Source organism: Brassica oleracea, chromosome C4 (genome assembly GCF_000695525.1).
Source record: "Brassica oleracea var. oleracea cultivar TO1000 chromosome C4, BOL, whole genome shotgun sequence".
In the NCBI taxonomy this organism is placed as follows: domain Eukaryota; kingdom Viridiplantae; phylum Streptophyta; class Magnoliopsida; order Brassicales; family Brassicaceae; genus Brassica; species Brassica oleracea.
In genome coordinates, this window is record NC_027751.1 from 29160532 (window position 1) to 29176277 (window position 15746).

Consider the following 15746-nt stretch of genomic DNA (forward strand, 5'->3'; position numbering starts at 1 on the left):
ATCCCATGGAGAAAGACACTCTTCTCGGATCAGGATGTCACCGCATTTTCGTTCTGAGATATGATCACTGTCTGGAGTGGATCAAGAAACACCTGAAAAAGAACCAAAGGTAATAAACGGTGAAGTGCCCACAAAAAGAAAAAAATAATAAATAAAGGAAAGGGGTAAGCAAGGCCCAGTGTGATAGACACTCGTCCTGGAACAGGGTATCACCATACTCGTGCTTCTAGAGCCGATCACTGTCATGATTGGGCAGATGTCTGAACAATGGCTCAGTGTGACGAACAATCGGTCTGGATCAGGGTGTTACCACACTCTCACCTGGTATCGATCACTGTTCTGATTGAGCATAAACATGGTCTGGCCTCTGGGGAAATAAGAAGTTGACTAATCCTCCCGATGAGCATGAAGTGGGAGGCAGGTAATGTGTCAGTAACTTAACCTTTGGAACAGTGTGTGTGGCTCAAACGGTTGGAACTGATGTGTGACAGCTACTCAGCTGAGAAACAGCTACTCATTGGTGTATGCTCAGTATGATACTAAGAAGGCTTTGCTGGGGACTTGATGTGTGGTTAGATTTGTGCATGAGTTTGAACTTCCGTGACTGACTCATCGTGACAGACTCTATGTAAGTAGTCTTGTACGTAAAATCCTTTAATCAGAACCTCAGGTCACCCAGGTTCATGACCTATTGATGATTGCTCACCAAGTCTCTCACAAATGTGTCATGCAAAGAGAGTGTGTGACACACATAATGGATAGTGTAACCCATCAAAAACAATGAATCATTAAGCCTAGCTTGTTCTTCACGATTCTGTCAGTGCTTAATGGGCCATTTTATCTTGGGCCAAGTAATGTGTATTTGCAGAGTGGTAGGGTTTCTTTTTAGGTAAAGCGCGACCCCCCTCGAGTGTAACACACCAAGTCGGCGATCTCACACCTCCACAACATGCAACCGTTAAGGCGAAGCTCGCGACTAACTCGCAACACCAACTCAGCACACCTGTCGACACAGGTGCCTGAAACTGCCGTCTCCAGCTCTCGGAAAATCTCACGCAAATCCTCCCAACGCCGAATCAGATGCACTCCGCCTCCGGAGGACTCCGAACCCGAAGTGGAGTCTCTGTCCAAAGAGAACTCATCGGAAGAGGAGGAAGACATGCAGCAAGAGATTCTTCCCAAAGAAACACGGTATGAAAACAGTCGAACTGCGTTTCAGGGTTTGTATCAAGAAAAACTAGATCTACTGCGACCATCAAAGAAACCTATGTCAGCCCGATTCATGACTCAAGGGGCTAGAGAAAGGTATGTCAGTCTCAAACCGAGAAAGTTCATTCACCAGCAACGTCTCTCTCTCTCGGATAAGAACCTCCAAGATGTCAAGAAGGTAGTTGCTGACGCCGGGCTACTCTATACGGTCTGTGACTCTGATTCATTCCAGCCGTCTATAGTTCGTGAATTTGTGGCCAATTTAGGGGATGCTGAACCTCGGGGAGATGGGGTTGCAGTCTACGTACGAGGATCATTGATAGAATTCTCTCCGAGTTTGATCAACACAATGTACTGCATTCCGCGCTGTGAGGAAGACTCTAGCTGGATGAATGAGAAACTTGATAAAGTCTGCACCCTCCTCTCTGGGAACAGAATCAAACGTTGGGAAGACATGAGCTCGAAATACTTGACAGTCACAAATCAAGTGTTGTACAAACTAGTGTGCTCAAACTGGATCCCAACGATGAGCTACACAGCCATGAATGCTGAACGTCTCCGATTCATCTACATGCTTCATCTTCGGAAAGGATTCAACTTCGGGAAGATCATCTACCACCAGATTCTGAGAATGGCTGAGAACACCGAGACTGAAAAGAAAAGAAGGATCATCTTGCCCACCTTAATCCAGCAAGTCATCCTTATTCAGCGCAATGTACCTCCAGACAACAGTGATGAAGCGGAGTCAGACTTTCCTAAGCTGGTTGTCAAGGACAAGAAAGCCGGTCTTGGCTCTGGAGCGGATTCGAAGGAACCTAATCTCGAAGAAGACATTGACCAAGCGATCACCTTCCTCAAAGGAATTCGCAGCAGGCTCAGGAGTAAGATGTCTTTGCGGGGTAAATGTGTTTTCGATCACTATCTAATGGTTTTTGTCTTAATGTGCATCTCTGCAGGGGGAGAATATCCACTCCAAAGGGAGGATGAAGACACAGAGAGTGGCTAAGCAGCATGGATGAGCCAGTTCAACGAACATAGGCTTAGAACCTGTGTCATGTAATTTGTTCCATTTCATATTTTTGGATTCTGTACCGTTCTATCTTTAGGATTGTAACTCATGACTCATGCTTTGATTCGGTTACTAATGGTATCTATTCAGTAGTATTCTATGAGCTATTGTTCTTGTGAATTCTTGGTTGGGCGCTGATATGTGCAGGATGCTGAGAGTGTCACATTCAGACAAAAAGGGGGAGAATGTTAGCTCCAAGTTGGAGCCGGTTCAATGTTGAGCAGAGCAAGTGCTACACGGTTGAACCGGTATGTGACATATCGCGTGACAAGTCGTTACAAGGTAATGACGTGGCAGATAACCATTACGAAGATATTGCTTCAGATAGAAGCAATTAGAGATCTCGTATGTTGGAGAGATATCAGGAAGATTAGATATCTTAGGGAAGAGAATATAAAAAGGTAACTAGGCAGGGTTTCAAGGTTACGCTTTGAAGAACTATTTCAAAGTGCTCTGAGGTTTGTTCAGCAGCACACGTTAGGTTTGCAAACGGTGAAGCTTTCATCGTTAGTGCACTGGGTAGATTAAGAATTGGTCCGTCACAAGTCAGATTAGACGTTGTATCATTCGGATTAGACTAAGTCCCGTTGGATTGTCTAAAAGATTCTTAATAAAACAAGTTTGTGTTCGGAAATCCTTGAGAGTTCTTTACTTTAGTTATCCTAGATCTTTCATCAAATCCGTCTCAGCTGCAGTTAAACCAGAAGCAAAGAAGGAGGTTTTATGCACACTAACCGCCAGCCCAGAACGTTATTCGAACTCTCGCAGAACCTGAAGGATCGCATGTACTGAGTCGACATTCCCATCTATAAAAATGAGTAAGTCGTCAGTCAAGCATAAATGTGTCATTTTTGATGAAGAGCAGTTTAGATGATATTGGAACCTCCTTTCCTGAGCCGCCTGTTTCAACATTAGTGATAAGTTATTTAACGCTATGACAAATAAGTACGGTGACAGAGGGTCTCCCTGACGAAGCCCTCGAGTCCCTTTAAAGTACCCATTTACTGATCCGTTGTACCCCACTGTAAAACTCGTTGTGCAGATGCAAGCGCAGATGCAAGCGCAGATCCAGGAGATAAACAGAGCAGGTAGACACAAGCCTTCCAAGCAAGAGAACAAGAAGTCCCACGATAAGGTATCAAACGCCTTCGCGATATCCACTTTAATAGTTATGCGCTTAGGACCACCTGTCTTATGATAACCATTTATAAGCGCTCTCCTGCAAGAGACTTATTCTTTGCTAAAATTCTTCCTCTAATGAAAGCTGTTTGATTAGGGACTATGAGGTCACTGAGGATAGGCTTTAGGCGCTTCACAAGCAGGCGAGAGACGACTTTGTAGACAGTGTGCAGGCAAGAAATGAGCCGAAAGTCAGTGATTTTAGAGGCACCTGGATGTTTAGGGACCAATGATAGGATTGTGGAGTTTGCTGCAGTAGGCATGAAAGATGAGAAGAAGAAATGGCGGATGGAGCAGACAAATTCCGATCCCAATATCGTCCAAGATGACTTATACAAACCTGAGGTCAAGCCGTCCGGTTCTGGGGCCTTATTCGGATTTAGCTTATAGAGAACACTAGTGATCTCATCCGCTTCTGGAACAGACAACATTAACTGGCCAACAGGTTCAGAGCAGCGGAATGGAGTCAGAGACTGGAACCAACCAACTGAGGAAACCATTCCCATCTGAGGCGGTGGCTTAGGACCAAGGATGCCGGTGAAATGGCTTATTGCATGTGCGCTCATAACCAGAGGATCCGTAAGGATGGTTCCAGATGATAGGATAAACAAACTGATAGTATTATAGCTGAGGCAAGACTGGACTATCCGGAAGAAGTAGGTAGTGTTCAGATCCCCTTCTTTAAGCCAATTAATTCGAGACCGCTGCTTGAAATAGCTCTCCTCTATCATTCTCAAGAAGTTCCAGTGTTGTAGAGCCTGTTTTTCCTGCTCAAAAAGCTGTGGTGAAGGTGATTGCATCGCTTGTACCTGCACATCCTGCAAAAAACGGTTAGCCTCACTAACTCTCAGTTGAATTTGAGAAAAAGTATCTATGTTTAGTGTTTTTAAGTCACTCTTAATATTTTTCTGTTTCCAGCAGAATGCGGTGAGGTTCCATACAGTGCTTCCGGCTTGAGCCCACGCTTCATTAACTACATGGAGAAAGTTTGGGTGCTTGGTTAGGTAGTTGTAAAATTTGAAGGGACGGGTACCAGCTGAAGGCATTTTGTAAGAAAGGTCAACAAGACAAGGACAGTGATCAGAGGTTAAGGCTGGGAGAAAGAAGGCGGTGCTATTGGGAAACAAGTTTAGGACTTGGCTATTGATGAGGAACCGGTCCAGTTCTTTGGCAATGGGAGATTCTGGTTGTTTATTAGACCATGAAAAACAGGATCCTTGATAGCACAAGTCAAACAGTCCCATTTGAGAGAGACAGTCCTTGAGTTCCACCATATACTAGCAGTGAGAGAGTTGACAGCCACATGAGAGTGCTCTGAGTGATGAACAATCTGGTTGAAGTCTCCTCCAAGCATCCAAGGGACAGTGTCGAGCGCGAAAGTTTGAAATGTGTTGAACAATTCCACCCAGAGGACTGTTCTTTCCAATCTCTCATTAAAGGCATATATGGCAGTATAGATAAAAGGAGTGGTGCCCGGGAGTTTAACTTCACACGTCATTGCTTGTCTTGATTGATGCAGGACACGCAAAGAGATATTTTCCTTCCATATGATGATAATACGGCCATCATCATCTTCAGCGTGGTTGGTAGTATAATTCCAACCTCGGCAGAGCTTATTCATTAGGTGGGTAAGGTTATGATTCTTGATGTGGGATTCCAAAATAGAGCCAAAAGAGGGCTGATGACTCGCCAGCCATTGACAAAAAGGGGCATGCTTGTCCGGGTCATTCAATCCGCGGACATTCCAAAAAAAGGTTTTTGTATACATAGAAATTAGTCAACGGTCTCTTCATGATGAAGAGAACCAGGAGGAGCCAAAAGAGCAAAGGGTTTAGAGGACAAGTGATGATTAGAAGGTACAGTGGGAGGTGGGGTAAAAGAGGAAGAGGAGAAAAAATTTAGTTGGGCAATAAAGGAGGGAAAAGATTGATTGGAGGAACAGGGACGAGGTGTTTTTTTTGGATATTCAGGAGGCGATGGAGGGGAGGAGAAGTTCAGGGGGATGATGCTAGTTGACAGGTTAAAAGGAGAAGTGGGAATAGATGAAGGATTCAAAAGGGGAGCATCTTTGATAGGCGATGGGGACACAAAAGGGTTAAGGGAGGGAATATGATGAGATGGAGGCAGTGAGGCTGATTTTGTGCGGTCGGAGGAAGGGACAGAAGGGGAAGCAGAGGGGCGAGGATCAGTAGAACAAGGTTCTGGAGGATTTACTACAGCGGCAGGAGTACCAGAAGAAGAGGCATGAGTCTTAGGAATGTCAGTTGGAGGGTTAGAGCACCCACATCAATGAACCCCCTCTTGGGGTTCATCTTTTCAATTTTTTATTATTAAATTTTTTTTTTCTTTTTGATTTTTAAAGAAAAAAAAAAACTAGACCAATCGCGGGCCGCCACGACACGTGGGGCCTGCGCTACAGTGATGAACTTTAGGAGGGAGGGGTTCAGCCCAGAGAGCTTTAGGAGAGAGTGGTTCATGGGATTGAATTATTTTATTATTATTTTTTCTTGATTTCTGTGTGAACTCCCCCCATAAACCCTCAAAACGGATGCTCTTAGGAGTCGGGGAGACAGTGGCTTTGTCTTTCGAAGCTGCAGCTTTGCTTGACCTTTTAGAGGGCGGCGGGTTCTTTGGAGGAGGGGGGAGAAGCAAGCAGTTCTTCATTATGTGCCCGAGTTCTTTACAGTGGGAACAAGTAGGCGGTACCCAGGGATAGGAGACCATCACCTCAACAACTTCCCCGGATTCACAGGTGAATTCCACCACACTGGGAAGCGGCTTTGTTAAGTCCACATCTACCTTGACATGAGACAGAGTCAAACTGACAAGGTTCAATGTGAAATCGTCAGTTTCTTTGGGTTGACCCACCAAACCCGCAACCAGACTTAACCCCTCCTGATGTCGTAGATGCAAAGGGATTCCCAGGTGAGCCCATATCTGAATCGTTTCCAATGGTGGCGAGGTAGTAGAAGCTGAAGACGACCACTGGACAGCTTGGAACATAGAATCTCCGACATACCAAACTCTTTTTTCCAATATTTTTTGTCGCAGATAGTCGGAGGGGATTCTCACCAACATTGAGCGAGATAAGGGATTGGAATGAATTTCAACTCTTACTCCTTTGCCCCAGAGGTGATTCAAAAAACTTTGAATGTGGTTGAATGGTGAAGGCCTACCATTAAAGTAACAAATTATAAAGTCTTTGTGCAACCCAGCGCCTTTTTGAAAGACACTATCTGGAATTAGCATACGCGGACGGCCAGTTTCAGAGAAGGTAGCAGGGGCCAGTCTCCTAAGAGACTTATCCTCTGACTTGCGAATTTTTTCTACAAGGGAGGGGGCAGTTGGGGGTTTGTTAGTTGGGATTGAGGCTCAGGGATGGGAGTCTCAGGGTTTTGATGAGAGGGAGGTGCCGTTTTCTGGTGGGAGGCAAGAGAGGGGACATAGCTAGCAATAGGGTGAGACTATGTGTTTCGAGTTCTTTGGGAGAGATGGAGGCAAAGGGGGAGGGTTTCTTGAGGCTTTGTTGGTTTGAATTGGAGAAGAAAACTTCGGAGGAAGGATTTTAAAGTTTTCAAGGTTTAGTTGAACAGTACCTTCATATCTGGAAACAGTAGCAACCGAAGACGCTAAAGGAGTTGGGGTTGCAGTTGGAACCTCAATAGGAGTAGTAGAAAGAGAGCTCGAACTCACAGTAGGAGCAGTAACAGGAGAGCTCGATCCTGCAGCAGAAATCAGAGGTGATTTCAACAGGCCACGAGTAGTTTTTGGGGATTTAGAAGTGGGAGAGTTGAGAGGGGGAAAACGGGTTAGGGAGAGGGGGTTGTCAGGGTCAGGGTCGGGAGGGTCAGAAGGGACGAGGCGGCGGTTTTCACCAGTGGTGAGAAGCTGAGGATTGAAGGCGGAAGCACTGTTGCCGGGGAACCAGGGGTTCTCTCTCATTTTTCTATCTTTGGATCTGAAGAAATCGTATTTGAATAATAACACATATATTTGCTCAACAAGAAAAGAAGCCTACAATCGAGAGTTCACGTTGTAGAAACAATATGTCTATGCAAATATGTAACTGTATTTTATTCGGCTATATAAAGTTTCATAATCTATTTTATGTACATTAGTTTTTGTCTACGTTTACAGATTTGAATATTGTATTGTTTACTATTATCTAAGCACATGTCCGAATTCCATGTTTAAGCATATATGATGTGGTTGCTTTTGGAAGTAGCAAGCTGTTGAGGGCTATAGCCAGAGGCGTGCTTAAGGTGTAACCAAAAGGCTTTTGCCTCAGGCCCCCAAAATATATAGATTTTTTAGGGCTCCATAATTCTAAAAATCTGGTGTAGCATAGTGGTTTTAGGCAAAATTTTTAGTTAAGATGCTATATTATCATGAGAAGTTCGAAATTTTTTTTCAATACTTTTGTTAGAAAAAGTTAATTTTGTTTTATTGTCAACTTTCCAAAATTAAAAAAAGAAAATCTCTTTCGTTTTATCAAAATTCCTAAATAGAAAGGGAATAAAAATAGCAACTACTTTATACATTATCATCTATATATATTCTTAAGTTGTATGTATAATTTATTTCTCACGCATTATCCCACCATCTTTCTTCTTGGTTCCTTGTTGTGTGCTTCTGTCAACAAGCAGAGTGTCTCTTTTTATTTAATCATCACTGTCTCTTCTTGTATTAAGGTATATATTTCTTCCTGTACCACGTAGTGCTAATTCTTCTAGTTCTTAATTTTTGCTGCTAATTTATTTTTGGTTAAAAGGCCCCATTTTTTATATTTGCCTCAAGCCTTTGTAGACTTTCGCACGGCACTGGCCTATAGCCTACGAAATGTACCATTTTTATTCTATTGTGAAGGCTTCATTGGTTTAAGCATGAGAATTTTTTTATTTTATTTTTGGTAATCCCAATCATGAGAATTATGTAGATTTTATGTTACATTCATTTTGGTGTCAGAACCACTTAGCACCAGAACAAGATTTACCATTAGTTTTTGTTGGTTTCTCATTCTCTATGACGGTGTGGGAGAATTTGACATAATGGAAGCAAATGCAGCAAAACTTGAGAAGGATCCGATTATGAAAGCGTTATAAATTAAACTCTAGATTTTCTAGAATTTCTTGGATCAACGAAAAAGTTTGTCAAAAGACTTGAAAGCTGCACTTGCTGCAGCCTGCAGTCACAGCCAACGGTGAATCCAGAAATGGCTTCTAGTTTTTATTTTTTGCCGCTAATTCTTCTAGTTCTTAATTTTTGCTGCTAATTTATTTTTGGTTAAAAGGCCCCATTTTTTATATTTGCCTCAAGCCTTTGTAGACTTTCGCACGGCACTGGCCTATAGCCTACGAAATGTACCATTTTTATTCTATTGTGAAGGCTTCATTGGTTTAAGCATGAGAATTTTTTTATTTTATTTTTGGTAATCCCAATCATGAGAATTATGTAGATTTTATGTTACATTCATTTTGGTGTCAGAACCACTTAGCACCAGAACAAGATTTACCATTAGTTTTTGTTGGTTTCTCATTCTCTATGACGGTGTGGGAGAATTTGACATAATGGAAGCAAATGCAGCAAAACTTGAGAAGGATCCGATTATGAAAGCGTTATAAATTAAACTCTAGATTTTCTAGAATTTCTTGGATCAACGAAAAAGTTTGTCAAAAGACTTGAAAGCTGCACTTGCTGCAGCCTGCAGTCACAGCCAACGGTGAATCCAGAAATGGGTTTTGAACCCAGGTTTGTGGGTTCACTTTGGACTTTCTGAACCAAATACAATAGAGTCAACTAATGAACACAGCTTAAAAATGTAATTATTTGCATTTTTTGTGGTGTCAACTGACCCCACAACCTTATATGTGGATCCGCCCCTGGTCACAGCCGGTGAGAATCTCACCCTGGGATGCATGGAAATCCCTGAACATCTTCGTGGTTTTAATTGGTTTGATCATTAGTGGATGTTGTTTGCTTCTTTCGTAAACAAACCCATAATGATTAGAGTGAACTGTCTGTCTGTATGTCTCGATTTGACTCAATAAATGTGAGAAACAAATATCATGAAAAAGTAAAGCTTTTTGTAATGATAATTAATTATGGGAGCTAGTGAAGGGCATTGCTCATACTATGATTTAAGTGGTGAGCAATATCATTATTTAATGAGCTTTAATCAATGTATTTAATTAAAGGGTTAGATTAACTGTCTAATTGATTAGGTGATCCGTAATCAATAACTCCACTGGACTATGTTATCTTATGATATACTTTTTGCTGGTAAACCTAGAAGTATCTTTTTATATATTAAGCGTGTATCACTCCTGCAATGTTCTTGATTCTCAAAATAGGAAACTGAAAACACATTCAGACTGTACTGCGAACACAAAAACATTCTCTCTATACAAGTTTGGAGATGACGTCGATATCAGGTTCATAATGATCAAGTGGCCAAGTCTTTTGAGGCAACTTAACATCTTTAATAAACAAAACGTCACTGTCTTAGTGTTTACAACATAGATATCCTCGTGTTCTCTTCGTATTGGCCAGAGTGTGGGGCCGATGAGACACTGAAAACGAAATCCAAAAGTGGAACAAGAAGAGCGGCGTGGGTTAGCAAAATCTTTGTCTCATACTAAAACTGTTTCAACGCCAAACACGTGGTCTAGCTTTTCGCCGTGTCGACTATCCGACGGTACCTTCGTACTTTAAAATTAGGTTTGGTTTACTCGTCTCGTCTCAATAATCCAAAAGACAACGTCTTTCTCCTATTTATTAGTTTATTTTTTAAATAGTGTAGCTGCTTTATCATCTTTTAATTTTTTTATAATACCTTCTGCTTTGCTTAAAAGGAAAGAACTTCCTCAGAGATGCAGATCAAGCTCCAGAGAGGAAAAAAAAACGAAGATCTCTTTAACACAATAGTATAATAATCAGCCGATTGATCTTTGGAAAAATTTGTCGTCCATGTATGGCGGCTGGGCCGCCGTGCTTCTGGTTTGACGGTTAAACTCACTTAAGCCATGGTACTTTTATGCAATCATTCTGATCTCGTTCTTTAATTTCTTCTTATAGCATGGAGCTTTTGTATGATAAAGTTATATGTACATACACAAACAAACTATAAATGCAGGTAAATGTAACTTCAGGCTAAATAATATGGAGAAGGGGACGATCAGGAGTTTTCTTTAGCAATCGGTGGGCTTTTCAGAATAAAGATGGAATATACCTATATTAAGTTCATATTCGATATAAGTTTTGCTCAGTGGATTATTTTCACCAAAGTGGGGCTGGTATTGCAATCTTATATCAATATATAGTTGGGGTTAGTAGTATAAAGCACAAGCATCAAGTGTATTTGAATATTCTCCATTTATGTCTCGTTCATCCCGTCTTAGAAATGCGGCATTACTTCTCTAAAGGTGTGTCAAAAGGCAAGTCATTTTTTCTGGCTATCAATTAATATAATGCAGTATGGATTATTTTCTTCTTGAACTGTGTATCGATTACTTTTACCATTATGTTCTTACTTTCTAATTTATCATTTGTTTGTAACGAAGTAAGGACTGATGGAAATGGTTAGTTCCTATAGGTAATACAAAATTACAGATGATGCGTTTTTATGTTGTAAAGTAGGCCAGTAACTTCGCTATTATTAAAAAATATTTCGATTGAGGGTAAAAACATGAGTCGGTATGTAGTGTCAAATATTTAGCTAAAATACTATAGATACGGGGTGATTTTTCCGTGCTCATACACGGGTATAAATATTTCTAAAGTAAATATATTATATAATTGATTGATACTTACTTTTAAATTTAAAATAATTTATAATTTATATGCATCATTTATATTAATATTATTATATTACTTTAATTACACATATGATTTATATATATTATATCTAATCGGTTTTGTAGTTTTTCAGTCGATTTAGTTATCATTTGGGTAAATTAGATTGCATATATGAATTCAGCTGTAATATTTTTTATTCTATATATTAAAATTTTGATTATTTTCTTATTTGCATTTAGGTGGCTGTTGTCTTAGATATGTAAATATATTTTATGAAGATTATGTATAACTTAAGATATATTGTGCTTAGAATGAAAAAAAAAGTAAACTAAAGTGTCTGGTTACAAATTACATAAATTAATATAACGAAACGATAATATTCTGAAATCTCATGAATATATATAAGTTTTACAAAAGAACTAAATTGTAACAGTTGGTTAATATTTTATTTTCATTTTTAATATGTTTTGAGTTGTCATATGATTTATATTTATAAAATAAATTATTATTCTTATAAAATTATATATTCTTATCGTAATTAAATCTATGATTTTAGATATAAGTTGGATTAGTCGAATCATTCATGTTGTGAGTATATTAAGTTACATATATTCTTTCAAATTCAAAATGAAGTATAATTATTTTTTTATTATAATTAAGTCAAATGTGCATGTATTTTCATAATATTTATCAAATTATATGTTGATGTTTTTTTTTAAATATTAGAAAATAAAGCGATGATCAATAGGAAGTTACATGCGTAAGTAGCTGGTACATTTTTGAAAGCTCATGAACACATATCAATATTTACAATAATTAAAATATTTCAAAAATATTATAGTTTTTTGGAAAAGAATATATACTTGGTTTTATGTTCCACAAATCAAATATTAAAGAAGTAATGAATCTTCATAGCAAAAATAAATAAAGCACTAAAATAATTTATTTACAAAAAAGTATTCTGCCAAAAGTTTAAATTGACTAATAGCAACACATATCTAAAACAAAAATAATGTGCCAAAAAAGAAGAATTTGACTGAATATCAAAAATTAATATTGGGCCAAAAACACATTTGACTTTGAACATACAACTTAATTCCGGTCAACAAATAATCCTGCTTCATATTTACATATATGCAAATACACTTCTTAATTACAACTGAAGTCAAACCCAGCTTAATTACTTTCCAATCAAATTTTATAATATACTAGATTTGGACCCGTGCGTCGCAACGGGCTTTATTTGATATTTTAATTTAATAAAAAATATTAAAAAAATTATTATTATTTTTTTTTAAATTTTTTTTTCATATGTTATGTGAAATTTATTTTATAGTTAAGAACTCGTTTACACACATAAGTTTCAGTTAATATTTGTTAGAGCTAGAAAAAACATCCAAACGTAAAAATTTAAACCGGATCCAACCCAAAATAATAATTATAATGAAATAAAAATGAATTTAGAAGTTAAATAAGGCCAAGAAGCAATGACAACATTATACACTTTCTTATGTACTAATTTAATATTTTATTAAACTTATCTGATGTTAAATAATTTTCTTGATTCATTATTTATTACATCATACTCGTTATCAAAATCTTTTTTTTTAAATACTATTAAGTAGGTATGTTTACTTTTGTTAGGATTTTTTAAAAAGGAAAAAAAATATTTTCCAAATCTTGTTTTTATTTAAAATTAAAAAAAAAAACTATCAAATACTTTTTTATATTTTTGTTTAGGATTATAGAAAAGGAAAAGTATTATCATATAAGCTTTTACAATTATCTTATGTTTTGAATTTCATAAAAAACTTATTGCTATCAAATAATTATTTCTAGTTATTATTAAATAATTTTAAATTATGATTTTTACGGTTCATATCAATACTATTTTTACACTTCATTTTTAATTAAATAATTTTTAGTATCATGTTCATCATCAAATTTTATATACTATCAAATAAATTCTTTCAATTCTCTTATGGTTAGGAATTAAAAAATATGATACAAATCTCTTTTGTTTAGAACTTTCTTTTTAAAGGAAAAGAACTATCAAATATTTTTTTTACAGTTTTAGGGTGTTAGAAAAGAAAATTAAAACTACATAATCTTTTATAATTATTTTTTACTAGGATTTAGAAAATAAAAATACTATCAAATAATTATTTCTAGCAAATATTAACTATTTTTAAAATTTGCTATTTTCAAAATTCGTTTTCTCAATATCACTAATATTTTAAATTAAATATTTTCAGTATCATATTATTTTAAAAATTCGTTTTCTAAATATCACTAATATTTTTAATTAGATATTTGAGTATCAGATTTATCATTAAATTTAAAAAGTAAAAATTACTTTTACAATTCTATTTGGTCAGGATTTAAAAGGAAAAAATCTTATTTGGTTAAGATTAAAAGAGGAAAAAGTTATTTTTCAAATTTCTTTTATTTAGGATTTTAGGAAAAAAAATTATTTTCACATAATGATAGAATTTTATTAATCCATACACAATTTGTTTTTTGTACAAATGTCACAATCATATCGGATAAAATATTTGAAGTTATTTTTGGTTTATAATTTTTAACACAAAATTATCTATTAAAAAGAAAAGTTAGTTATTTATAAGAATTGAGTTACTTTAAATTAAGGAAAATTCCAACTATAATTTGTTCTTGTTTTTTAAGAATTTTATACAACTAATATATTTTCAATAAAAAAATTATTTTTAGTTAATTATATTATGTCTTATACATACAAACATATATTTCTCATATTTACACATACTTATGTACGATAAAAACATAATAATAATAAAAAACTTGTGTTAGCGTCATAAGATGTAAAAAGGATGATAAAAAAAATTGAGTTGTTTAGAGAAATTAAAAGAAAATACTCAGATAATATTTTTATTGTCAATACTATTTTTTGTGAAAATAATATGGGGAAATTTAAACCTAAATATAGATGTGAAAATAATATTTATTTTGGTTTATATTTTTGTAGTATATATTTATCGGTTAAAAAAGAGAGTTAGTTATTTATATGAAAATAATAAGAGTACTTTTACATTTTTTTTACTTAGGTTTTTAAAAAACGAATATCACTTATTTCATAGTTAGTTTTTCTATTTGATTTTTATTAAATAATTTCTTGTACTTGTAGGTTTTTATAATTCGTTTTTATTTAATTTTTTTTTAAAAAACCTAATATTTTATCTTATAATATCTTTCTTTAGTATCTTTAAAGATGAAAATATACAAAATATTAAAAAAAAATACTTTAAAATAGCTTTTTACAATTATTCTTTGTTTATAGAATTTTCAAAAATTAAATTTACTATCAAATATTATAAAAATATTATAAAAAGAGCCATACAAATATAATTGTAAAAGGCTATGTAATAGTAATTTTCATTTTTTTAACTCCTAAAAAGAATAATAAACTATATTTTTGTAAAATTTTTTTAAAAAAACTTAATATTTTATCTTTTAATATCTTTCTTTAGTATCTTTAAAGATGAAAATATACAAAATATGCAAAATATACAAAATAATTTCTTATACTTGTAGGTTTTTATAATTCGTTTTTATCTTATAATATCTTTATTTAGTATCTTTAAAGATGAAAATATACAAAATATTTTAAAAAGAAAAAAATACTTTCAAATAGGTTTTTACAATTATTCTTTGTTTATAGAATTTTCAAAAATTAAATTTACTATCAAATATTTTTAAAATATTATAAAAAGAGCCATACAAATATAATTGTACAAGGCTATGTAATAGTAATTTTCATTTTATTAACTCCTAAAAATAATAATAAACTATATTTTTGTAATAATTTTCTTTTTCTAGTGTCCAAAAAAATGTAATAATAATTTTATTTTTCTAAATCTTTTTAAATCCTAATAAAAGAGAATTGTAACATAATTTTGACACATGTCACAATCTTAATAAATTAATTGACACATGTCGCAATCATGTTAATTAGCAACTTTGAATAACCAAGTTTTATATAACAAAATTTAAAATATTATAAAAAGAGCCATACAAATATAATTGTAAAAGGCTATGTAATAGTAATTTTCATTTTCTTAATTCCTAAAAAGAATAATAAACTATATTTTGTAATAATTTTCTTTTTCTAGTGTCCAAAAAAATGTACTAATAATTTTTTTTTTCTAAATTTTTTTAAATCCTAATAAAAGATAATTGTAACATATTTTTGACACATGTCACAATCTTAATAAATTAATTGACACATGTCGCAATCATGTTAATTAGCAACTTTGAATAACCAAGCTTTATATTTGTAATAATTTTCTTTTTCTAGTGTCCAAAAAAATGTACTAATAATTTTTTTTTTCTAAATTTTTTTAAATCCTAATAAAAGATAATTGTAACATATTTTTGACACATGTCACAATCTTAATAAATTAATTGACACATGTCGCAATCATGTTAATTAGCAACTTTGAATAACCAAGCTTTATAT

The 15746-nt window shown here is 35.0% G+C and overlaps 2 protein-coding genes across 3 annotated transcripts; one reads left to right on the top strand and one right to left on the bottom strand.

The window, feature by feature from the left end:
* Positions 1-949: 949 nt before the first annotated feature.
* Positions 950-2215, top strand: LOC106338593. Its single transcript, XM_013777534.1, has one exon. It carries the CDS (start codon positions 950-952, stop codon positions 2213-2215), a length of 1266 nt encoding a protein of 421 aa, XP_013632988.1.
* Positions 2216-5183: 2968 nt separating this feature from the next.
* Positions 5184-6530, bottom strand: LOC106340544 (vegetative cell wall protein gp1-like). Of its 2 annotated transcripts, none has more exons than XM_013779409.1 (2): positions 6016-6530; positions 5184-5733 (listed from the first exon to the last, which is right to left on the bottom strand). In XM_013779409.1, the coding sequence occupies exons 1-2, from the start codon at positions 6458-6460 to the stop codon at positions 5231-5233; spliced, it is 948 nt and encodes a 315-aa protein (XP_013634863.1). In that variant the 5' UTR covers positions 6461-6530; the 3' UTR covers positions 5184-5230. The 2 variants fall into 2 exon arrangements, with proteins under 2 accessions (XP_013634863.1, XP_013634864.1); XM_013779410.1 differs by having other exon boundaries at positions 5184-5729; positions 6012-6530.
* Between the last annotated feature and the right edge of the window lie 9216 nt (positions 6531-15746).

Excerpts from the sequence above, each read along its gene's own strand:
- LOC106338593 (XM_013777534.1), top strand. The coding sequence starts at position 950 with ATGCAACCGTTAAGGCGAAGCTCGCGACTAACTCGCAACACCAACTCA.
- LOC106340544 (XM_013779409.1), bottom strand. The coding sequence starts at position 6,460 with ATGTTCCAAGCTGTCCAGTGGTCGTCTTCAGCTTCTACTACCTCGCCA. Across the intron at positions 5,734-6,015 it reads AGCCACTGTCTCCCCGACTC|CTAACCCTCCAACTGACATT; the intron begins CTAAGAGCATCC and ends GATGTGGGTGCT.